Below are 23,539 nucleotides of genomic sequence, written 5' to 3'. Positions count from 1 at the left end.
CTAGGTTTTACTAGTTTATATAAGGAGTGAGGATATGGTTTAGATATTTTGTGGTCTCTTTTCTTTTCTTTTTTCTTAAGAAAAAACAAATCATAAACCAGTCAAACCTTCAAGATATGTTGGAACGTGGACTAACATAGCTTATAGAAATTGTAGATATACTAACTATATCTTGAATTCCAGATATATTAACATTTCTGCAATAAAATTCTTCCATCTGATTTTCATTTGTTCCATAATTGTAGTTGATGCAGTTTTTAAGGTTCAAAGAATTCAACATTTCTATATGGTTGAGATCATGGAAATGTTGGATAGTGGATAAAAACAAAACACTCTTGACTCTATTCTCACTCTCTTTGACCTATAAATTCATATGTATCATATTATAAGTTTTTCCCTTTTCAGCACAAAAAAATGATTAGAAGTCATATAGTCTAATGGAATATAGGAAGTTCACACAAAAAAAAGTTGATACAAAACGATAAAAGTTGGCAAAGTTTTTAAAAGATGGGACTGGCTCATCGATGAGAGACAATTAATTACAAAAGAGGATACTATTTTGTAGCCTTGATTAACATTTAACGTAAGAGCAACCAAATTTAGCTAGCTTCTCATTCATAACAAACAATTCACACAGACAAAAAAAAGACTGCTAAGCACTCCTAATCAGTCATCAAGCTGCTTGGTCGATTCACTTTTCAAGTTATTCTCCTAGAAACATTTAGAATCTTCTAATCATATCCGCAAACTACAAATACAAAATCTATTTGTCTCATCCTGTTTCATAGAGCACTGGAAAGGAAGAGTACGAAAAGAAGACCAAAAAAAAAAACAGAATCCGTATATTTAATTTTACGTTCATTCTCTTCTGTCCGGTCTGGTTTTAATAAAAATTGAACTGGATTTTAAAAACCGGTATATTTAATTTTGTAAAACCGAATTAAACCAACCTATCTCTTGATTTCGTTGCACTTTCCCACGATGCAGATTCTCATTACGTACGTTAAACATATTCTTTATCAGTGAGCAAATTCACCCATAATTCTTTCTTCTTTTTTTTTCATTCCTAAAACAATAGAATTAAATCAAGAATACAAAAAGAAAAACACACAAAAAAAATGCCAAAAACATGAAAATTATTTAACTCAAAGAACAAAGACCACCGCCTTTCATCATTTGTCTAAACTCTTGGTAGTTAACCCTACCATCACGGCATCACCATCAACATCCACTTGCTTTATCATCTTCTTACAATCATCCAATGTCTTACCTTGCTTTAACTCCAAGGAAGACAAAACCGCCTTCAATTCATCCACCGTTATAAACCCATCTCCATTCTGATCAAATACATTGAAAGCTTCCTTCATGTCTTTTTCTTCTTCGTCCATTATAGTTTTGTAAAGCTCCCCAAACTCGTCTATGTCCACGCACCCGTCACCATTCACGTCGATCTTCTCGATCATCTGAGTCAACTCCTTGTCGGGGATGTATATCCCGAGGCTTCGCAGTGTCTCGCTTAGCTTTTCCCCCGTGATCGTCCCGTCCCCATTTTTTTCGAACATTTGGAACAGACGTTTTAGCTCTGTCGGATCCATCTCTTTTTTGAAATTTGTATGGCTACGTGTGGAGGAAGAAAAGAGAATGGTGAGGGTTCCGTGAAGCCTCGGGAAGATCGTTTACCCTTTCCTCGCTTCTTTGGAGATCGATGAATCGCCCCGATAAGGGCAGGAATTAAGAAATCTAGGTGGGAGTTAAAAGAGTCAAAGAGACATTAATTAGCCAAAAATAGAGAGGAAGACGGAGATAGAAGATTTGTCTTTCTTTGATATTGTTAATCGGTAAAGGAAGAGGACATGTTGGGATGGGGGGTTTTAAAAGGATACAACAACTCTATGACTTTTATGGAATCATATTAATTTGTTTATAGTATTACTACATTCTTAATTTTTGTTTTTCAGTGGGAATTTAATTTTTTCAGTGGGAATTTAATTAATTATTTCCTTTTACCAAAAAAAAGAAAACAAACAGGTCCGTCAATACAAGACTGAGTTTGTGTCGTTTTGTTTTGTTTTTTGTTTTCTCTGCTGCGGCTTAAAATGACATCAATTTTTATTTTCTTTCAAGGACCGCCCAATACACGCTTGGATCAAGCTGCAGATACGAAACTCATTCAACTCTTGGCTTACATCCAGGGGCGAGAGACAAATACACCAGCAGAGATCAGGCAGAGAAGGAGAAGGCTGCTACACAGGAATGTGAGTAACTTGTCTATGTGAGTAAGTTATATTTGTGCGTAATTGTTGTTTTGATGTGCATGTTAAACGAAACAGAAGCGGAGCAAGGGAGGATTTACTGGAAAATCACTAACCATCCTTTGAAAATCTTACATGATAAAGATTGTAATAAAACACTTAATTCAAATAATCTAATCTATACTAAATAAAAGTATAAACTATAAGCCTTTTTAAGGCGTCCACATAAGATTTTAAACAATCTATCGAGATTTGACATGTCATTCATTAACATTTTTAAAATTTACAGAATTTTCTATATTAAAAATTATTTTAAACAACCTATCAGGACTTAACATGTCATTCATTAACATTTTTTAAATTTCGAAAATTTTTTATATTAAGAATTTTTAGAAAAAAATAAAATTTTAAATTTATAAAAATAAAAGAACTATTGTATTAATAATTCCAAATTTAACAATCATCAATTTAATAGTTTCTTAAGAAGTTCTTAATTTAATATTTTTCAAAATTAATAATACAATATGTTTTAATCAACTTTGTTTTACATCCATTGATGGAGATGCCCTTAGTGTACAAAAAAAGAGCACCTCTATTAGCATAAATAATAGTATAATATTACAAGTTTTAATTTAGAATTCAGTTCATTGTTTACGTTCATTCTCTTCTAAGATGCAATTTTTGATATTTTTTTTCAGATTAATTCGATTGATGGACATAAGAGTGATATATTTTTTTGTAGTAATATTTAATATTAAGTGATATATATTTAACTATTATAAGGCTGTAGTAAATACATTTTCGAAACATAGTAATATTGAAGATATCTTCCGAACGTGGACTAAATATAGCTTATAGAAATTGTAGATATACTAACTATATCTTGAATTCCAGATATACTAACATTTCTGCAAAAAATGACTCTTCTATCTGATTTTCATTTGCTTTAAGGTTCAATGAATTCCACATTTCTATATGGTTGAGATTATGTAAACGTTGGATAGTGGATGAGAACACACTCTTACTCTACTCTTATTATGTTGACCTATAAATTCACATGTATGTTATCGATCAGAGACAATTACAAAAAGAGGATAATATTTTTGTAGCCTTGACTAACATTAAACGTAAGAGCAACAAAATTCAGCTAGCTTCTTCGTTATAACAAACAATTCACACAGACAAAAAAAACTACGAAGGACTCCTCATCAAGCTTCTTGTTCGATTCACTTTTCAGGTTATACTCCTAGAAACATTTAGAATCTTCTAATCAAACTACAAATACAAAATCCATTTAACTCTGCTGTCTCATCCTGTTCATGGAGCACTGTAAAGGAAGAGTACGAAAAGAAGAAGAAAAAACAACACAGAAGCAAGCTCTTCTTTATTTAAGTTCTTTCGCAATCTCTCGATCTGACTCAGGCAAAACTGTTTCATCCGTTAAGACGGAAGAATCACCTGCACTTCCATTCTGGTTTTGTTTTGGTGCTTGTTCATGGTTCTGGTTCATCATGGTTTGCATGTCCTGCATTCTCGTGCGGACAACACTGGTCACCAATACTGAAAACAAGTAAAAGACTGGTCACTATTACACATACACCTATGATCTCATGATCTATCCGTAGAGAATATAGGAACTAGTAAACGAAACTCTGGTAATTAAAATGACAGAAAAGAGAATCATACTAGCTGCAGTGCCGATAGTCCAGACCCAGAGGATCTTCAAGCCAGGACTCTTCTCTCTCCCCATTTCCCCTAGCATCATCACAAATTCATTCCAGAACTTTGAGCAACACCAAACCAAAAACCCAATTGTAACAAGGTTTAAAACTAAACAAGAAGAAGCACTCAATCTAGCTGGGGATTGTTTGTTCGAAACTAAACAAGGTTCACTTAGTAATCAACCATTGCGAAACAAGAAACCAATCTGCAGTAAGCTATAGGTGATCTAAACGAGTTTTGCAATAAACATCTTCCACCTAAAACTGAATGACTAAGATAATATAAACATAATCGAAGCCAGATTACGACAAATCTCGTATGAATGTAATCCCAACACATAAGAGCCTCAGAAACGAAACTGGTTACAACTAATCGCTGTTTCAAAACCCTTGATTAGAAGAAACCCTGAACCCTAAATCGAGAAACTGTAATTGGAGATTTAGAAATTTACAAAATTGAAAACTGATTGCTACTTTCGTGAACTCCAAAATGCTTACTGGGTTTGAGTAAATCGACATTAGCGATATTGAGCCAATGTGACAAGTTTTGGAACGGAAACAGATACATAGAAAGGATCAGGGAAATAGCTAAGAGAGGAAAAAAATATACCTCTTTCGATTTCAAAGAGAGACCCACAGAGCTTGAAAGCGATGGATATGTCCTCTCTCTCTCTCTCTCTATTCAGAGAGTAAAATGTCAAAGAAAGACTTTTTTAGATTTCAAGTTCTTCTAAACTCGATAAGAGTGAGGAAGAAGAAGAAGTGGTAACCGATCTGGTTTAAATAAAAATTGAACCGGAATTTTAAAACCGGTATATTTAATTTCGTACAACCGAATTAAACCAACCTATCTCTTGATTTCGTTGCACTTTCCCACGATGCAAATTCTCATAACGTACGTAACGTTAAACATATTCTTAATTATGAATTTATGATAATATTTTCCCAAGACGATTCCTTTTTTTTTTTTTTTCTTTCATTCCTAAAACAATAGAATTAAATCAAGAATACAAAAAGAAAAACACACAAAAAAAATGCCAAAAACATGAAAATTATTTTAACTCAAAGAACAAAGACCACCGCCTTTCATCATTTGTCTAAACTCTTGGTAGTTAACCCTACCATCACCATCAACATCCACTTGCTTTATCATCTTCTTACAATTGTCCAAGGTCTTACCTTGCTTTAGACCCAAGGAAGACAAAACCGCCTTCAGTTCATCCACCGTTATAAACCCATCTCCATTCTGATCAAACACATTGAAAGCTTCCTTCATGTCCTCTTCTTCTTCGTCTTCCTCGTCCATTATCGTCTTGTAAAGCTCCCCAAACTCGTCTATGTCCACGCACCCGTCACCATTCACGTCGATCTTCTCGATCATCTGAGTCAACTTCTTGTCAGGGATGTATATCCCGAGGCTTCGTAGTGTCTCGCTCAGCTCTTTACCCGTGATCGTCCCGTCTCCATTTTTGTCGAACATTTGGAACACACGTTTTAGCTCCGTCGGATCCATCTCTTTATAAAGTTGTAGATTTACGAGTGGGTGAAGAAAGGAGAATGGTGAGGGCTCCGTGAAGCCGAGAAAGGGTTTCTCCGGAAGATCGTCTTTTACCCTTTCCTCGCTTCTTGGAGATCTATGAATCGCCCCGATAAGGGAAGGAATTAAGAAATCTAGGTGGGAGTACTTAAAAGAGTCAAAGAGAAATTAGTTAGCCAAAAATAGGGAGGAAGACGGAGATAGAAGATTTGTCTTTCTTTGATATTGTTAAACGGTAAAGGAAGAGAACATGTTGGGGGGGTTTTAAAAGGAACTCTATGACTTTATGGAATCAAATTAATTTGTTTATAGTATTACTACATTCTTAATTTTTGTTTTATGGTGGGAATTTAATTCGTTTTACCAAACAAAAAAAAAACAAGAAACAGTACTACGGGAAAAGTCGAGTCAACTTATCAAATAATATGCAATCTAATCGATTTGTGTATCTTTTGAAGATAGATAACCAAAACAATTGTAACATATATTTTTTTTTCGGCTGCATGTCTCTCTTATGTGTTTAAGAATAATGAACATCTTAAACAAAAATGCTTAGATAGTTAAATACACCTACAATAACATATGGTTCAATTGGCTACAAAGTTAGGGAAGATAAGTTATCCAAAAAATAACAAGTGAGTTAACAACCAGTTATCATTTAGTAGTAGCAAAACATATGATAACCGGTTGGGAGGTAATCAAAAATTCTTAATATATATATATATATATATATATATATATATAATTTGATTTAATATGTAAACAACCTATCGCGATTTGATATGTCACTCATTAATATTTTTAAAAATTTTCGAATTTTTTATATTAAAAATTATTTTAAACAACCTATTAGGACTTAACATATCATTCATTAACATTACTTAAATTTCCAAAATTTTCTATATTAAAAATTTTTAGAAAAAGGAAAATTTTAAATTTATGGAAATAAAAGAACTATTGTATTAAGAATTCCAAATTTAACAATCATCAAATTAATAGTTTCTTAATCAAAATTAATATTACAATATGTTTTAATCAACTTTGTTTTACATACATTGATGGAGATACCCTTAGTGTACAAAAAAAGCTCACCTCTTTTAGCATAAATAATAGTATAAGATTACAAGTTTTAATTTAGAATTCAGTTCATTGTTTACGTATATTCTCTTCTAAGATGCAATTTTGATGTTTTTCTTCAGATTAATTCTTTTGATGGACATAAGAATGATATATTTTTTTGTAGTAATATCTAATATTAAGTGATATATGTTTAACCATTATAAGGCTGTAGTAAATACATTTTAGAAACATAGTAATATTGAATATATCGTCGGAACGTGGACTAAATATAGCTTATAGAAATTGTAGATATACTACTATATCTTGAATGAATTCCAGATATATTAACATTTCTGCAAAAATAACTCTTCTATCTGCTTTTCATTTGCTTTAAGGTTCAATGAATTCAACATTTCTATATGGTTGAGATCATGTAAACGTTGGATAGTGGATGAGAACACACTCTTACTCTACTCTCACTCATATGTTATTATGTTGACCTATAAATTCACATGTATGTTATCATATTATAAGTTTTTTCCTTTTCACCACAACAGATGATTAGAAGTCATATAGTAAGTAGTAACATCATATTGGAAACGAACCAAATTAAAGAGTTTGGTACATCCGTAGTCTAATGGACTATAGAAAGTTCACACAAACAAAGTTATACAAAACAATAAAAGTCTGCAAAGTTCTAAAACGACGGATTGGCCGATGGGCCATCGATCAGAGACAATTACAAAAAGAGGATAATATTTTTGAAGCCTTGACTAACATTAAACGTAAGAGCAACAAAATTCAGCTAGCTTCTTCGTTATAACAAACAATTCACACAGACATCCACTTCGTTATAACATATTTTGTTTTATTTTTTCGGCAATGTAATGTGCTTTTCTAACGGCGTTCGAGTTATCTGCTGCATGTCTCTCTTATGACTTTAAGAATAATGAACATCTTAAACAAAAATGCTTACATACATGCACCTACAATAACATATGATTCAATTGGCTATAGAGTTAGGGTAGATAAGTTATCCAAAAAATAACAAGTACTGTGTATCTGATGAGTGAGTTAACAACCAGTTATCATTTAGTAATTAGTAGTAGCAAAACATATGATAACTGGTTGGGAGGTAATCAAGAATAATTCAGTTACTCTTAAATGAGACAATTGCAAGAATCAATTTTTTTTTTTTTTGTTGTTGTTAAAGACATATTTAAGAATCATATATCTAGATTGTAAATGGTTGGGAAGTAAAGGAGTATATCTAGATTTAAGAATCATATATCTAGACATATTTTTGTTGGTTGCACGTTTGGGTCAAAACAAATTTCACATCATCAGTTTAAACATTTATATTTAGTAATTAGCTAAAAAAAACAAATTTATAATTAGTACTAATATATATATATATATATATATATATAATTTGATTTAATATTTTATAGTTGAAAAAGACAGCCACAAAAAAAAAAAACAAAAACCAAAACCTGACGAAGTGGTGAGCCACTATGCACACTCCACCCAACATTGCGGCTATGACCAACGAAAGTATCCGGAAAAGATTTTTGTTTTTTTTAAATTGAATTACAGCGAGTCGCATTCGATTTTCATTTTTCAGAATAAGATCTATGACTTTGCCAAAAGAAAGAAAGAATAAGATCTATGATTTTAAAAAATATTGTAAAGTTTGGAAAATTTTTAAAAAGTGCCCACACGCAGGATCGAACTACGGACCTTCAGTTTACAAGACTGACGTTCTACCACTGAGCTATACGGGCCTTTGCTACATAAACGTCAATTATAACTATATAAATAATATCTGTGATCTATCTACACCTTTCTCGGGACGATTCCCCAAAGGCCGAAGGAGACTTTCAATCATCTTATACTAAACCACTCTCCGGAACCAACCACTGTCTCGTCGGCTGCTCTTTGCTTGTAATCGAGGTAGTCATTACTAACCCTAGATTTTTCTTGCTTGTAATCGCTCTTCCGTGAAAGTTTGGTACTGAGTCATTTTCCTTATTTGATTCTCCCAGGCCCAGACGATCATCGCGGCTTTAACCCAGTTTCGATATTTTCCTCTGCCGCTGTGAGAGGTGATACTTTGATCTCTATACTTCGATTCTTCAGTACCTTGGTTGATTTCGCTATTCATCTGGTTTGATTTTCATCTCTGTATTATAAACCCTAGATTTTTATTTTCGCCGTGAATGTTTCTTTAGGACTTATGGTGCTTTGAATTTTACGAATCAAACTTGATTATGTTGAATCAATTTGGTGCTTCTCTGAGTTTCTGATTCGTTTCTTTTTAATAATTTTGGTTTAGTGATGGCTACTCCGGAAGAAGTAGAGTATGACAAGTTTCGAGAGAGAGTTGAGCGTACTGTGTATATAGACGAGCTCACGCCTCTAGCCACAGTCCCCGTTGTTGAATCTGCTGTGAACCAGTTCGGAACGGTCAAGAGTGTCAGCTTCGTTCCAAACTTGTTGGGTCCAAAGGAGCTTCCAATTGGTGCCCTCGTTGAGATGGAGACCAAAGAGATGGCTGAGAATGTTATCGCCACTGTGACTCAGTTGCCTTTCATGGTTGCTGGAATGCCTAGGCCTGTGAGAGCTAGTCCTGCTCATCCTGACATGTTTTGTGATCGACCAAAGAAGCCTGGTAGAAAGATCCGTTTTCGCTGGATGAAGCCTAATGATCCTGATTTCGACAAGGCTGTTAAAATGAAGCGGCTTGTTCGTAAACATTCCGCTGAAGCTTCTTTTTTGCTCAAGGTGCTTTTTTTTCTTCTTTCTGTGGCATGGGATCTGATGGTGTTTGATGGGTATTTTATTCTCTTGTTGTTGAGGACTATGGTGCTCTTGTGAATGTGTTTTCTTGTTTTTCTGTTTTTTTCAGAAACAGCTCGAGGAGGCGGAGAAGCTGTCTAAACAGCAAGCTGAGACGACGATAACACATCATAAGAAGTATGAGTTGTGTGGTAAACTCCTCCACGATGGCGTTGCTCAGAAGCTGGCTGAACGTTTCAACATGAAATTTTTTCGCTAGAGAGGCACCATCTTTCCTAGAGATGATGGGTGTTTTGCCATTGTGTAGGTACGATAAGAAGGTTGAAGAGTGATAAGAGTGTAACTAAGTACTAGTAAGTGACAAATTGTTTGGGGAATTGCTGAAAAAAAGCCAGGGATGGTATTTTGCTTAGGATTTTGTTATGGCCACTAGTTTGTGCAGAGTCTATTCTGGTTGAGCTGACTTTTTGCTTTGGATGCTACGTTTTTAGCCTTTTTTACTCTTAATGAAGAATGTTCCAAGCTGCTCATATATGTGTCTGTCTACTCCACAGTTTCTACGAAGCTTCTTTAGCTGTTCCAACTTTGATTTATATGTGAAGCAAGTACAAGCGTGGAATACTTTGTGCTTCAGCGTAGATTAGTTGCAGGGAATTTGAAACCTGTCTCTGTGATGAACTGTTTCTACTTTCCAGAGGACTATAGACAATGTTTTTACTTTTTAGTATATAACCTTGATCTTCTCCTAGTCCTAATTATCAAGCGAAACAATAGTTTAAGCTTTGGAGACATATTCTTCTTCTCTCTGTTGTGTTTGGTTGTCTACATTCATAGTTCTCAAGTCCGGTCTAAAGTTCCAGAATCGAATAGTTCATGTGAACATAGCTAAATTAGTTAGAGAACCGGTTGACACATTTATTTGAGAGATAAGAATAAGATAGTCTGATAAGATCTACACGGTTTCTATGTTGGAGCAGACAGACATTGTAACGAAACCAAAAATTGTGTATAACAGAAATTGTAAATTTCGGTTTAATCATGTAAATGTTGTTCTCATGAGCCAAAACAAAACGTTGAAAAAAAATCCAAACCGATGTAAAATCCAAATATACATGACTTCGATCGAAGTCTTAAAAGTTCAATCAAAGATGATAATGATTGCAAAAAAAGAAGAAGAAGATAATAATGATATTTGCAATTCGAGCTAATCATTAAGAAAAGGAACAGTGGTCAATATGACAAGAATCCTAGACTGATCACATAAGAACCAGAAGGGGTAGATTGGTAGTTTTAAGAGGGTTTCTGGACTGACACTTTCCGACATTAATGGCGGAAAGAGAGAGAGAGAGAGAGCTTTTGAAAGGATTGATTTTTAATAAATTATGAGATTGGAATAAATTAATGATAAAAAGACGAGAGAGAGAGAGAGAGAAGAGCGATGCCACCTCTGAGCGGTTTGCCTTCTTCTCCCCTCTCAGCTGCCTCTCTGGCTTTTCCCATCTCCCTGGTAATTTTTTTTTCCCCCCTTCATCTCTATCTCTATCTCTTTCTTTCTTCTTCTGATTAATCCGAGATTGGATTTCGTTATTTTCTCTAAATTTGATTCCTTTTTCTCCTCTCTTGGATCGCATCATCTAAATTTCTCACCTTTTTTTTCTTTTTTTTGTGTGTGTTCTTCTTTTGGCTGGGTTTTCAGGGTGCTGCGGATTGCGATCTCGGTAGCTAGATACTCAGTTTAGGGTTTGCCATCAAATCCTGCTGCTGCTGGGTACAATTTGTTCTTTATCGTTGTTGTTGTTGTCTTTAATGATTGAAGAATTGTTGCTTTCTAAGTTTTAGTTTGAAGATATATAATTAATATGATATGGGAATTTTGCAGGGGGAGGGGATTTGAGGCGGAGAAGAAAATGGGGGTTATGTCCAGACGGGTTTTACCCGCCTGTGGTAACCTCTGTTTCTTCTGTCCTTCCTTGAGGGCGAGGTCTAGGCATCCCGTTAAACGCTACAAGAAAATGCTCGCTGAAATCTTCCCTCGTAATCAGGTCTCTTCATCTCTTGTTTCAGGGATTCTACTTACCTTTATTGACATGGCATACGGCTACTCTTACAAGCTTCAACATTATTTTCCCATCTTGTGATTTGTCAGGAAGCTGAACCAAATGATAGAAAAATTGGCAAGCTTTGTGAGTATGCGTCAAGGAATCCTTTACGAATCCCAAAGGTTTTTGCATTTTTCCCCTTTTGAGTTTTTTTTTTTTTTTTAAGTTGCTTCTCTCAACTTTATTCTCATGTGTTGCATCTCTTATGACAGATTACAGAGTACCTTGAGCAAAAATGTTACAAAGAATTGCGGAATGGAAATATTGGATCAGTTAAAGTTGTCTTATGCATTTATAAGAAACTGCTTTCTTCATGTAAAGAGCAGATGTAAGTCATAGTTTCTTCGTGATAAACGCGGCTCAGCATTATCTGGTTACTTATAATTTTTGTATATTATCTTTCGCTTTTGTTAAATTACATCTTCAGAAATAATGCTTGAGTTTTCGCTGAAACTATCAACGTTTCTTGTAGGCCTCTATTTTCTTGTAGTTTGTTAAGCATTGTCCGAACTCTTTTGGAGCAAACACGAGAGGAAGAAGTTCAGATCTTGGGTTGCAATACCCTTGTTGACTTTATAAGTTTACAGGTACATTTAGCATTTTCTTGAGCCATCATGGTGCATATCTCTTCGTAAGCTACTTGTCCAGCTATGACTACATATGGTAACACATTTGTTTAAACACAGACTGAGAATTCCCAGATGTTCAACTTAGAAGGTCTAATCCCTAAACTTTGTCAACTTGCTCAAGAATTGGGGGATGATGAAAGATCACTCCAATTACGTTCAGCAGGATTGCAGGCTTTGGCATTCATGGTAATGCTATTCTTTTTCTTTACTTTTGTTTTCTTTGACTGACAGAAAACATGCCCTTTAGATTTACATTCCTTACACAAAACATATCCTAAGATTTATGGATATGTGCAACATGTGACGGGGTATTTTATATTTACTTGAACATGTAATTTTGATCTGAAAACTGTTAACGGACACCCTTGTTGATGAGTTTTTTTGGTTCAAGAAAGCATTTTAAGCATGGTGCTAGTCCTTATTCAGCTAGTCTAGAATTCATTGTCGACCTGTTTAGTTTTACTAGTTAGTTTCACATTAACTGAAATCCTATTTTACCTTTGACCTTCATCCTAGAGCTGCATCTTATGTGGTGCAAAGTCCACACCTGTTTCTACTTGGAGCTTTCGCTACTAATTAATAGTAATTGCTAGGTATCTTTCATTGGTGAGCATTCCCAACTATCAATAGACTTGGATAAGGTGAGTCATCGGACACTTCAACTTCTGCTGGTCATGGTTTATAGATATACTACTGCTGGTGCGTTGTAGTTAGATTGTGATCCTTTTTTCATCTTGAATTAGATTATTTCTGTGATTCTGGAGAATTATATGGATTTGGAGAAGGGCCAAGAAGACATCAAAGAAGTTGGTCAAATTTCAGAAACGAAGATTCCCAACCTGAGTAAAACGGTTTCCTTCAAACCTAATCCGGTGACTGACTATAAGTTGGAAAACATGTAAAGCTTCTCCGTAAAGATTTATTCACTAGTTTTTACAACCACTGGAAATGCATCATCTATACTATACGTTATTTAATTTATTCATTAAATCCATTCAGGGATATTTCGAAGAGCCCCTCATACTGGTCTATGGTTTGCCTTTGCAATATAGCCAAATTAGCAAAGGAAACTACAACTGTTCGTCGGGTTCTGGAACCGCTTTTGACTGCTTTTGACAGTGGAGATTACTGGAATCCACAGAAGGGAGTTGCCTCTTCTGTTTTATTGTTTCTGCAGTCTCGTCTGGAAGAATCAGGTTAGATGATATATTTAATTTGCTATCTTTCCTGACATTACAGTATATTTCTAGTTTGTCTACGTGGTAACGGACTAAAGAAGTATTTATGCAGGAGAGAATTGTCATGTGTTGGTATCTTCTTTGATCAAGCACTTGGATCATAAAAATGTAATGAAGCAACAAGGTCTTCAAATTAACATGGTTAATGTAGCTACATGCCTTGTGCTACATGCTAAGCAGCAGGCTTCAGGCGCGATGACTGCTGTAATAGCGGACGTGATTAAGCAGTTGCGGAAATGCCTGCAAAATGAAGCTGAATCAGATGTGTCTGCTGATGAAACAAAGCAGAACTCAGACCTCCAGCATGCGTTAGAAAATTGCATGGCAGAGCTCTCTAATAAGGTCAGTTGGATTGGTTTCTGTTCCTTTGAGTTTTGATCTGATCTTACCCGCAAGTATTGCTTGTATCGTCATGTGTATTACATGCCCTAATACACCAGATGTTACAATTTACAAATTTGTCAACAGTCGAACAAGGCCTCAAGTTTACTCGTTCTTCAAATTATACGATTTGCTTGTATGAAAATATTAGACTGTTTAGGAAAATACACACTAGATTAACAGCAGTAGCCTTGTATATTAGGAATCATAACCTCAGTCCTAATTAAATCTTTTCTCACCTAGTCAAGGTGTTAGTAGATAGCCAGTGATTATGAGTTCCATGTTCAGCTGTCAGTATCCATTATGGTGTCATTGCATTTGAAATTAACGGACTTCTTGTTATAGTGTCAAAACCTATATGATATTGTAGTGTGCCAAGAGCCTAAGTCTAATTCAACACCCCATACTGTATATTACATTATACTTTCGAAACCATGCAGCTTCTACTTATCTTATGTAATATATTTTATATTCTTTCAGTTTATGGTTTTGGTCTACCTTGACTCCTACAACTCCTTGTGGGTACCTAGTGCAATTTGTGTAATATTGTTGTTTTCCCTCCCGTCTGCATGTTTATACAAACCCCATATATTTGTTAAATTTTTTTGTTTTGCTTTTAAGGTTGGGGATGCCGGTCCCATTCTTGATATGTTGGCAGTGGTTCTTGAGACGATATCCACTAATGTCGTCCTTTCTAGAACCACAGCATCAGCCATTCTCAGAGCTGCACATATAGTATCCGTGGTCCCAAATGTTTCTTACCACAAGAAAGTAATTGAATCTTTTACTGCAACTTTAGTTTTGTATTTGACTATCGGTAGTTATTCTGTTCTAACAAATTTACTTGGCCTGTCCCAGGTATTTCCGGATGCCTTGTTTCACCAACTGCTCCTTGCGATGTCCCATGCAGATTGTAAGACTAGATTCGAGGCACACAATATTTTCTCCGTTGTGCTTCTTCGAAATCTTCGTTTGCCTTGGTCAGATCCACAAAAGGAAACCTCAGAAGTTGTTCCTGGCATATTGTCAGTTGATGGAACCTGTACTGTAAGGAACCAGAATATTAGTTTACAGGAGGAAGAGAAAGAAAAAGTTGAGAACTCCTTAAATGGTGAACTGCGTAAAGATGTAAACCACACCAGTCAACAGTTAAGTTGTCAGTCTTTGGATAACTTAACGGATGTAGAAGATGGTATAAAGGTATTAGTTTTCTAAACCTACGTTTCTTTGCGCTCCCTCCCACCCTCCAGTTATAATAATTGTTACTTTCTTATCGATTTGAATGTATTTACTAAGCTGACTATAGTGAGATTTCATGCTGTTACAGTCATTATGTTCGCTGCGACTGAGTAGTCACCAAGTGAACATGCTTCTTTCATCCATATGGATCCAAGCAACTTCTACCGAGAATGCCCCTGAAAATTTTGAAGCCATGGCCAGCACGTATCAAATCACCTTACTGTTTTCATTGGCAAAGGTTAGTCGATGCATCTTATGTTCAGCAAAAAAGGACCATAAATCGTGTTTACAGCGTACTCTAGCTTTAATGTAATGTATTTTAAAGCTCTAGGTATACCATCATACCAAAGGGTGATGGAATGCTGGTATTCTTTCATACTTATGATAATGTAATGTATTTCAAAGTTCTAGATACCTCTGGACATCTTGAGTTTTTCAGATTCAACACTCTATTTTTGAAACTAGATTTAATGGGAGGGTGTTCTGATTTTGTGAATTTTGCTATGATATTGTCGTTGCAAAGCAGAGATCAAATCACATGGCTCTGGTGCGGTGTTTTCAGCTGGCATTCTCTCTTCGAAATCTCTCATTGAATCAAGATGGTAAGTTAAAGACTGTGGTTAATGCTTTTCCCGTCCATTAAGAAAATTATCTACTTTGTTCGCTAGGATATTACATAGTTCCATTATAGTATGCCATGCCATTTTTGTTGATTTGCGATGTGATTTTGATAATGGGGAATATTATAATACATAGTCTCTCGCCTTCATATTGTGAACCTATAAAGATAGGATAATGAGGCGATATCTTTACAGATTGGCTTGTGCTAGAACGTTCATGTTCAGTAAAAGTACCTTAAGTTCTGAAACGCCAATGAGGCGACATCTTTTCATTGTAAATGCAAAAGGAGTAACTCAATTTTCCTGAACTGCCCATTCTGTTGAGGTTATTTCTGACATAGATTTCTGGTATAATTTTGAAGGTGGTATGCAGCTTTCTCGTAGAAGATCTATATTTACATTTGCATCATATATGCTCATTTTTGGTGCCAAGATTTCCAATATTCTGGAGATAGTTCCAATCGTCAAAGAATCTTTAACTACCCAAATGGTGAGCTTTGTGTAAAATTGCATCCGTTTGTTTCCTCTTATCTAAATCTCTTGTTTTTAATTTGTATGTGCAATTCGTCATGACCTAAATAGGTTGATCCTTATCTTGTGATGGAAGAAGATATCAGACTGCGTGCGGTATGTTCTGGATTTCCACAAGAAGAAGCATATGGATCTGACAAAGATGATAGTGCTGCTCTCAATGCTTCAGTGATAGTCGCAGATGATAGACGTCTGAAGGAAATCGTGATTACTCATTTTACATCGAAATTTCAGACATTATCAGAGGTACTTATCTAGTTTAAAATTATTAAATGATGTAATTCAAGATGGGTCTGTTATTTAGAACAGAGAGAGTTTTTGACCTTATATCCAACACATCAGATGAAGCTGTCCTAAACAGAAGAATAACTATGAGTTTAGCTCCTGGTCTTTTATCAGTCAAAATATTAGCCTGTTTCAGTATGTGGTGGGTATATGTAGGCATAGTCAAACAAAATAAAGTAGGATAAACCGCTGGATCATTACATGCTATAACTTCACTCGTTAGTTCTGATTTCCTTTTTTATGTTTAATGCTCTTAGGAGGAGCAATCAATTTTGAGAAAGGAAATTCAGTCAGAGTTTTGCCGAGATGATGCACATCCGCTTGGTGGACAATTGTTCACGGATACACCAGGACCTAGTTCTCCTCTTAATCAAATAGAACTTCCAGCTTTTGAAGAGGTACAATGCTTTTAAGAGAAACTTGCTTTAGGAATCATTCTCATTGCATTTTGATGGATCTTTCAGGTTGAGCTTTCAGAAATAGCCGCATTTGAAGGAATTTCCCCGGGGGCTAGTGGGAGTCAGTCTGGCCACAGAACATCATTGTCCGCAAACACTAACCCAGTAGATGTTCTGAGTGTCAACGAGTTGTTAGAATCGGTAATAGTTGCACTCAGTATATAGTAATAGTTTTTATTGGTCTCCGCCATGTCCTCCTTTTTAATGTAAATTTTTTCATTCATGATGTTTAGGTATCAGAAACTGCTCGGCAAGTTGCAAGTCTCCCTGTTTCCTCCATTCCTGTACCTTATGACCAAATGATGAATCAGTGCGAAGCTCTTGTGACGGGTAAGCAGCAAAAGATGTCTGTGCTTCGAAGTTTCAAACCCGAAGCAACCAAAGCTATAGCTTTCTCAGAAGACGAAGAAAAGGAGGAACAATTTCTTCTCAAGGAGGTGAGACTTTGTTCGCTGTTTATATTGACATTAAGTGTCATCCCATCAACGTCAAATATCAGTTTGGTGTTCATTTTTTTTTTGGTTTTGTCGTGTGTTGCAGACAGAAGAAGCTGGTGAAGATGATCAGAAGGCAATGATTGTGGCTGATGTTCAACCTCAAGACCAGCTCGGATTCTTCTCACAGGAAGTTCCACAAAATTCTTTTCGGTTACCGCCTTCCAGCCCTTACGATAAGTTCTTGAAAGCAGCTGGGTGTTGAACCCGGTACATTCTTTAAATCTTGCATATATATATAGACACACACACAGCATAATATATATATATATATATATATATATATTATCACGTGTAAAATCTGCTGCTTGGTATATTCTTAGTCAACCCTTGGCTGTTTCTGGAAGCAACTATGATTGATTCATTCCATTTATCCAATGTGAAAAGATGTAATAGTAATACTCATCAAGGAAGCAATTGTTTAAATCTGATCGACCTGTTGTTGAAGAGCAGAAGCAGCAAAGAGTCGTGCAGAAACTCGAATTGTCTTTTTGTTTTATTTTTGGGTGAATGATCAATTGATTTTGAAGTGTTGTTGATTGTTTCATATGTCTGTGAGCTGCGTGTGTTTTGTTCTATGTGGTCTTCTGGTGGTTTTAGACTGGGTTCAGGTTCATTGGTCAGTCAAATGTGTGTGTGCCTGGGTTTTGCTCTGAGAATGTCAAACTTGGACGGATTGTTGATGCCTTTATGTGATAATGGAATAAAATGAGTTGCAAAGTAGTTTTTTTATGGTGAATAATAATTTAGTTGGTCTTTGAGCAGCTTGCATTTCAAGAGGGGGCACACACAGGACTGAAGGAAAAAAACAAAGTAGATAATTCCAAAAGACTCTTGTACAAACATGCTTTAATTATTAAAAAAACAAAGTACATGCTGCTTCTTTTGTTCTGCTGGAGTGCTCCTGGTGCCCAATAAACACAGCCAGGTTACGTAATTCGAAACGAAATCCAAACGTCATATATAGCCGTTATAGGGTTCTTCAAAGTTTCGACTTTCTTACGTCTCAGAAGTAAAAAAAAATCAAACTGAACAGTCCTATCAATGGATCAATCAAACCAAATAAATACAGCAAAGCAATTACTGAGCTAAGAATGAAACTCCCCATCATACCCTCGAAAGAGAGACACAGACACAGTACATACCTACAACAGAGTGAAGCCCATATTACACTAATAATATTGGCGCCTTTCCAAATTTTCACTATTAACAAAAAAAATAATAAAAATAAAAAAAATGACACGAACTTTAGATGATCCATCTTCTTGGGTCTTCTTCTTCTTACTAGAGAGAGAGAAGAGAGCTGACACATTTCTAAATTTTCCAACTCATCTCTTCTTCTCTCATTACCAAAAACGGTAATCTCAGAACAAAATCTAGGGTTTTCCATTCCCGGTAAAGATCCACACTTTACACTTCCATTACTAAAAAAATCTCAACTTTTTTTTTGTTTTGTGCTTCTTCTCCTTCTTTGCTCATTGAATCTATTCTCAGGGCGTCTTCTTCCTCTGAAATTTCGTCTTTTCGCTTCAATGGAGGAGGTGGATTGCAATTTACCAGTCACGAAGACCACTTCGGAACCCTCAGATGCTTGTACCACAGATGACGCCATTCGAGCTTTACTCGTTTACTTAGTCGACCCTTTGCTTCCATTCAAATCATTTGATGTCCCTTCCAAGCCCCTCCGCGAATCTGTCGCCAAGCAGGTCATTTCTTAAACTTACCTCAAGTCTCTCTCTAATTAGGTTTTCTCGATTTATGTAGCTCTAATTAAGACATCAATGCCTTCTCTGTTTTGCGTTGTTTGATTCAGGTTCATGCTGTTGTGTTGCTCTTCAATTATTACCACAGGAGAGACAACCCTCATCTTGAATGTTTGTCTTTTGAGTCGTTCAGTAGCTTAGCTACGGATCTGAGACCTGCTCTGCTGCTGCATTTGAAGGAGGATTCTTCTGGGAGAGATGGTGATTCAGACCATACCGTTTTGCTGGAGAAGGTTGTTAAAGATGCGTGTAGTTTATCCATGAGCTTAGATGCGTCTTCAGATCTTCTTGTCTTGAACAAGTTCCCTATAAGGACAGTTGCGGTTCTGCTAGTTGACTCTGAGAAGAAGAACTGTTATCTTAAACACAGCTTCATCACACAAGGTGTGTGGTCACTACTTGAAAACCCCATTGAGAAAGACAAAACTGCTATAGCAAATCAGAAACAAGAGGTCGTCTTTCAAAAAGTTGCATTTGCTGCTGTTAAGGAGGCCACAGGTTTGTTTGAAAGACTGATCATTTGGGGTTCTATATATGTAAATAGCATTCTTTTCTGTATGTTAGTTACTCAAAAATTTTGAATCTTGTTCAGGTGTTAATCACAAGGACATTGTGATATTGGAGAGGCATTTGGTATGCTCCTTGAGTGAAGAGAAGACTGCAATCCGCTTTTACATAATGAAGTGCACTTCACAAGACAAGTTTTCTGGAGAAAATCCCGTCGAAGAAATGCTTACTTGGTAAGTTGATTTTGGTATGAAAAGGAAATGCCCTAAGCTGCAATAGTTATGACAACTTAAAGGACCTTATATTCAACTAAAGATTGACTCACAAATGTTGGCAAGATGGTCTTTCAGATGTTATACTTGAACTCACTTTACTTCACATTAGTTGCATGATTGGATAGTTTCTACTTTCTGTAATTTTAACGAAGTATTGATATTTCCTAATCAGCCTCTTTTGCTCTTCTCTATGTAAATACTAAATAGTATGCAGGGTCCTTTATTTGAGAAGAGCTTCTCCGAGTGGTCTACAAATTCCAGAGTGGAATACTTTCATGTTCTCCCATATGCCAGCCTCATACAAGATTGGTTTTCCAGGTTTAGTTGAATCCCTAAGTTGGAATACTTTCATGTTCTTCCTAAGTTGTTATTCCTTAACATTACTTTTGAGTTAGTTTGGTACATTTTCTTGTATAGGGGATAGCAATATAAGTTGATTCTGTTTTTTTCAGGCGAGGAGATACTGAATCTTTGATAGAGAAAGAATCAGAAGCTGTATGTGATGACAGAGAAAGCAATGGCAACGAAGATGCAACCAATGAGTTGGAACTTTCTGACATTTTTGGAAGAGGAGGAAATGCTGCTTCTAGAAGGCGTAATGAAATTAAAGTATGCAGTGGTAATGATACTTGTATGGTTGTGTTAAGGAAAAATAGTAGTACGAAGCAACTAAGTAATTTAAATTGCAGGCCAAAAAAGTTGCCGCTCTACTTAGCAATCCTAGAGCTAGAAGGAAAGCTACTCCGGGGATACATAATCGATACTTTAAAGGAAGTATGAAATCTAATGTCCATTTGGAGAATGTAGATAATGAAACGAGCCCTTGTAAAGATGGGTACTCGAATGGAGGGAAAGGTGGTTTGGAGGTAGAGTCTGAATTCTACTACACTAGCAACTAATTATTCTCAGTTCCATCTTCAAGTATCCTTTATCACCCTTTTGTAAATGCAGGTTGCATCTGATCCAAATGATCACAAAGAAAGAGGTATCCAGAGGAAGAAAGCTGTTACTGACAGACTTAATAGCATTTTTAAGCTTAATGTAGCTCCTGTTTCTGCTCATAACTCTAACCAAAACCTTGAGGAGCTACAGACGTCTCTTCTTTCTAGAGCTACATCACTATCCGAAACTGCATTGAAAGTTCTTCTTTGCAAACGAGATAAACTGGTAATAGCTGTAGAATTTGATCATAGATACACAATACAGCAAAAAATACTGATTGGCAATAGCATATATCCTTATTTTTTCACTAAGAGCTGCTCTCTTTTTCTCTGGCTGCAGACTCGTCAACAGCGGTACGTAGAAGACGAGATTGCTAAATGCGATAAACGCATCCAGAACATCAAAGGTATGTATATACTAATATACATGTATATTTCCTTTCTGCCACAGCTTTTGTTTTTATATGAACCTGAGTGTTTCTCGTGGGTGTTATTAGGTGATTGGGAGCTGCAATTAGAAACAATACTCGAGTGCTGTAACGAGACATACCCAAGCCGCACCCTTCAAGAATCTTCTGATAAGTCAGCATGCCAAAGCAACAAGAGGCTGAAGCTCTGTGAATCTCTTCCTACTACTAAAAGTCTGTGTCAGGTTAGTTTATGGTAACTTTGATCATTTCACGTTCGAAGAAATATGATTCATTGCCCCTTAACTATTGCAGAGACTCGATGATATCTGTCTCATGAATAACTGGGTACTACCAAACTATCGTGTGTCTCCATCAGATGGTAAAGTTTTGAGATCATATGCCAAGTTTGTAGTTTATCTCCTTTACTCACTCAAAATATTCATGTTGATCTTGTTGCTTTGTTCAAAAAGGTGGCTATGAAGCTGAAGTAAGAATTAAGGGGAATCATGTCGCATATACAGTACATGGAGAGGAAAAGTCTGATGCTGAAGAAGCTAGGGAATCTGCGGCAGCTTGCTTGCTAACTAAGTTACAAAACACAACAGCCAACTTGTCGTGACTGAGTGAGATCCAAGAGCAACTCAGAACCCAAACTAACTTCCATCATGAGTAGAAAAGTCTGTAGAAAACAGTTGCAAGATGCCAAGATTGACCCCATTCTACTGTTCATACTTCTAGATATATTTCAAGATACAAAAGGTATTAACTGATGCAATAACTTGCGTAGACCGAGCACCAAAGCCAGAGTTACTTTATAAATTTTCATCAGTTCAACTTTGTAATCAGAATTCCTTTTCACTATCAAACAATCCAAGAAACTGAACATAAGCGTACTCATGTCAAAGTGTTCATCCAATCATAGTAGAGAATCAAAAACAGTAAACTTACTAATAGAGGAAAGGTACAAGATCTGTCAAATCGTAGAAAACCCCTAACTTTGATAATTGAACCTCCAAGAAGTTAACTTGACTCAAACAACCTATAGAATCGCCTCAACTTGGATGGCTGTACAAAAGTAGATCGAACTCTACGAAGATTAGCAGAAACAGAGAGCATTGGAAGAGGTACTCTGTCTCACTGTGAGGGAGGAACAAGAGCAAAACAGAGGATTCCACGGCATCTGAAAGACCAAAGACTGATGTAGTCGCCATGTTTCAACCCATTAGCCTTAACGACGTCGTCCCATCCACAAACCAAACTGTAATCCCAGCTCCCGTTCTTCAGATCAAATTTCTTCAAAACCACACCCCAAAGTTTAGTCCTTTGATCCACCAGAAGCGCTCCCACTCCGATCTTCTCATCTTTGTTGATGTCTTCTTCTATGATCCTCGATTCTACATGCGTCAAGAAGTCGTTTCTGGTTAAAAGGTTGAATGGTATCGAGAGACAGCTCTCCTTTGGGTTGACGTCAGCCACGATCAGAGTCTTCTCACAGATGAGTTTGGGCTCTTCTCCGTTCATGTCTCTCATCACCTGAATAAGCCACCTTGGAGTTCTTGAAAAAAGAGTAACCTTACTACTACGACTCCTCTGAGACATCGCATGGCTCATGGAGCTTGTGGGATTAGTTAGGCACGAAGATGGAGACGATTGGACTAAGCGTGAAGAAGAAGCAGAAGCCCCATTAAGGTTTTCAAAGTTTGGTTGTGAGTATCTTAGCGCAGACCTTATCTTTCTTGGGACATGATTGAAGAAGCTCTTCTTCTTGCTCTCTTCATCTTCTTCCTCAGAGACAATCTTGGCCTTTCCTTTTCTTTCGCGTTGTTCTTCATCATACACCATAGCCGCTGCATCCGCCAGTACATAAAGGTTCGCAAACATCTTCTTTGCCTCAGCCGCGTCGTTTGTAGTCATTGTGATCGGAACCCAAACTTGAGTTCAGAGAGCGAGAAGCGGGAGGAAGAGATTATTAGAGAGAGAGAGAGAATGAGAATATAAGTGAAATGAAAAGTAATGAAATAATCGTTGATTAATCACTGACTATAAATAGTGTGTGTATTAAGCATGAAATAAACAGTGTAACTTGGGAATTTTAAATGCAGGCTACAAATATATATATATATATATATATATATATATATCGAGGAAGAATGTATCAAAACATTTTGTTGAACCACTTTGAGATACATTCATACATCATTATACAAGAAACCAAAGTATATTTATGGATGCAGTGACTAAAGCAGACCACGCACCAAAACCAGATTCATACTTAGTCTATAGATCAGAAACAACTTAGTT

At 36.1% G+C, this 23,539-nt stretch overlaps 4 protein-coding genes, 1 non-coding gene and 3 pseudogenes across 17 annotated transcripts; 3 read left to right on the top strand and 5 right to left on the bottom strand.

Annotated features, from left to right (window-relative positions):
* Positions 1 to 972: 972 nt before the first annotated feature.
* Positions 973 to 1,935, bottom strand: LOC104763910 (calmodulin-like protein 6 pseudogene; annotated as a pseudogene). The gene has a single exon (XR_015586666.1). The product of XR_015586666.1 is annotated as a calmodulin-like protein 6 pseudogene (transcript).
* Positions 1,936 to 3,352: 1,417 nt separating this feature from the next.
* On the bottom strand, positions 3,353 to 4,718 carry LOC104763895 (uncharacterized). 2 transcript variants are annotated; one of them, XM_019241307.2, is made up of 3 exons: positions 4,584 to 4,718; positions 3,939 to 4,007; positions 3,353 to 3,812 (listed from the first exon to the last, which is right to left on the bottom strand). In XM_019241307.2, exons 2-3 carry the CDS (start codon positions 4,000 to 4,002, stop codon positions 3,637 to 3,639), a joined length of 240 nt encoding a protein of 79 aa, XP_019096852.1. In that variant the 5' UTR covers positions 4,003 to 4,007; positions 4,584 to 4,718; the 3' UTR covers positions 3,353 to 3,636. The 2 variants fall into 2 exon arrangements, with proteins under 2 accessions (XP_019096852.1, XP_010485609.1); XM_010487307.3 differs by lacking the exon at positions 4,584 to 4,718 and adding an exon at positions 4,472 to 4,558.
* A 180-nt stretch (positions 4,719 to 4,898) lies between these two features.
* Positions 4,899 to 5,706, bottom strand: LOC104763888 (calmodulin-like protein 7 pseudogene; annotated as a pseudogene). Its single transcript, XR_015594951.1, has one exon. The product of XR_015594951.1 is annotated as a calmodulin-like protein 7 pseudogene (transcript).
* A 2,575-nt stretch (positions 5,707 to 8,281) lies between these two features.
* Positions 8,282 to 8,353, bottom strand: TRNAT-UGU (transfer RNA threonine (anticodon UGU)). The gene has a single exon. It is a non-coding gene; the product is annotated as a tRNA-Thr (tRNA).
* Positions 8,354 to 8,411: 58 nt separating this feature from the next.
* Positions 8,412 to 9,898, top strand: LOC104763869 (ASI1-immunoprecipitated protein 1). Of its 4 annotated transcripts, none has more exons than XM_010487282.3 (4): positions 8,412 to 8,522; positions 8,615 to 8,674; positions 8,905 to 9,353; positions 9,484 to 9,898. In XM_010487282.3, the coding sequence occupies exons 3-4, from the start codon at positions 8,907 to 8,909 to the stop codon at positions 9,625 to 9,627; spliced, it is 591 nt and encodes a 196-aa protein (XP_010485584.1). In that variant the 5' UTR covers positions 8,412 to 8,522; positions 8,615 to 8,674; positions 8,905 to 8,906; the 3' UTR covers positions 9,628 to 9,898. The 4 variants fall into 4 exon arrangements, with proteins under 4 accessions (XP_010485584.1, XP_010485567.1, XP_087364096.1 ...); XM_010487265.3 differs by having other exon boundaries at positions 9,478 to 9,898; XM_087507970.1 differs by having other exon boundaries at positions 8,615 to 8,736.
* A 632-nt stretch (positions 9,899 to 10,530) lies between these two features.
* On the top strand, positions 10,531 to 18,230 carry LOC109124630 (protein SEMI-ROLLED LEAF 2). 3 transcript variants are annotated; one of them, XM_087507959.1, is made up of 22 exons: positions 10,531 to 10,875; positions 11,065 to 11,136; positions 11,248 to 11,410; positions 11,515 to 11,589; positions 11,680 to 11,795; positions 11,940 to 12,054; positions 12,154 to 12,282; positions 12,690 to 12,737; positions 12,840 to 12,994; positions 13,096 to 13,292; positions 13,387 to 13,676; positions 14,337 to 14,486; positions 14,574 to 14,915; positions 15,043 to 15,192; positions 15,481 to 15,556; positions 15,937 to 16,064; positions 16,157 to 16,351; positions 16,648 to 16,788; positions 16,855 to 16,989; positions 17,082 to 17,285; positions 17,389 to 17,552; positions 18,108 to 18,230. In XM_087507959.1, the coding sequence occupies exons 3-21, from the start codon at positions 11,276 to 11,278 to the stop codon at positions 17,545 to 17,547; spliced, it is 2,940 nt and encodes a 979-aa protein (XP_087364085.1). In that variant the 5' UTR covers positions 10,531 to 10,875; positions 11,065 to 11,136; positions 11,248 to 11,275; the 3' UTR covers positions 17,548 to 17,552; positions 18,108 to 18,230. The 3 variants fall into 3 exon arrangements, with proteins under 3 accessions (XP_087364085.1, XP_087364086.1, XP_010485557.2); XM_087507960.1 differs by lacking the exon at positions 18,108 to 18,230 and adding an exon at positions 17,730 to 18,065; XM_010487255.3 differs by lacking the exon at positions 18,108 to 18,230 and having other exon boundaries at positions 17,389 to 18,065.
* Positions 18,231 to 18,547: 317 nt separating this feature from the next.
* Positions 18,548 to 22,099, top strand: LOC104763842 (uncharacterized). Of its 5 annotated transcripts, none has more exons than XM_010487231.3 (12): positions 18,548 to 18,737; positions 18,837 to 19,048; positions 19,156 to 19,603; positions 19,698 to 19,845; positions 20,095 to 20,205; positions 20,340 to 20,496; positions 20,577 to 20,753; positions 20,839 to 21,054; positions 21,169 to 21,235; positions 21,326 to 21,480; positions 21,551 to 21,617; positions 21,709 to 22,099. In XM_010487231.3, the coding sequence occupies exons 2-12, from the start codon at positions 18,875 to 18,877 to the stop codon at positions 21,855 to 21,857; spliced, it is 1,869 nt and encodes a 622-aa protein (XP_010485533.1). In that variant the 5' UTR covers positions 18,548 to 18,737; positions 18,837 to 18,874; the 3' UTR covers positions 21,858 to 22,099. The 5 variants fall into 5 exon arrangements, 2 of the variants coding, with proteins under 2 accessions (XP_010485533.1, XP_087354071.1); XR_015588297.1 differs by having other exon boundaries at positions 18,597 to 18,737; positions 21,326 to 21,469; XR_015588299.1 differs by having other exon boundaries at positions 18,597 to 18,737; positions 20,340 to 20,506; positions 21,326 to 21,469.
* A 129-nt stretch (positions 22,100 to 22,228) lies between these two features.
* On the bottom strand, positions 22,229 to 23,207 carry LOC104778581 (B3 domain-containing protein At1g05930 pseudogene; annotated as a pseudogene).
* Between the last annotated feature and the right edge of the window lie 332 nt (positions 23,208 to 23,539).

Source organism: Camelina sativa, chromosome 3 (assembly GCF_030686135.1).
Source record: "Camelina sativa cultivar CO46 ecotype springtype chromosome 3, ASM3068613v1".
NCBI lineage: Eukaryota > Viridiplantae > Streptophyta > Magnoliopsida > Brassicales > Brassicaceae > Camelina > Camelina sativa.
The sequence above is the reverse complement of the archived record's forward strand: the minus strand, read 5'-3'. Positions and strand labels throughout refer to the sequence as shown.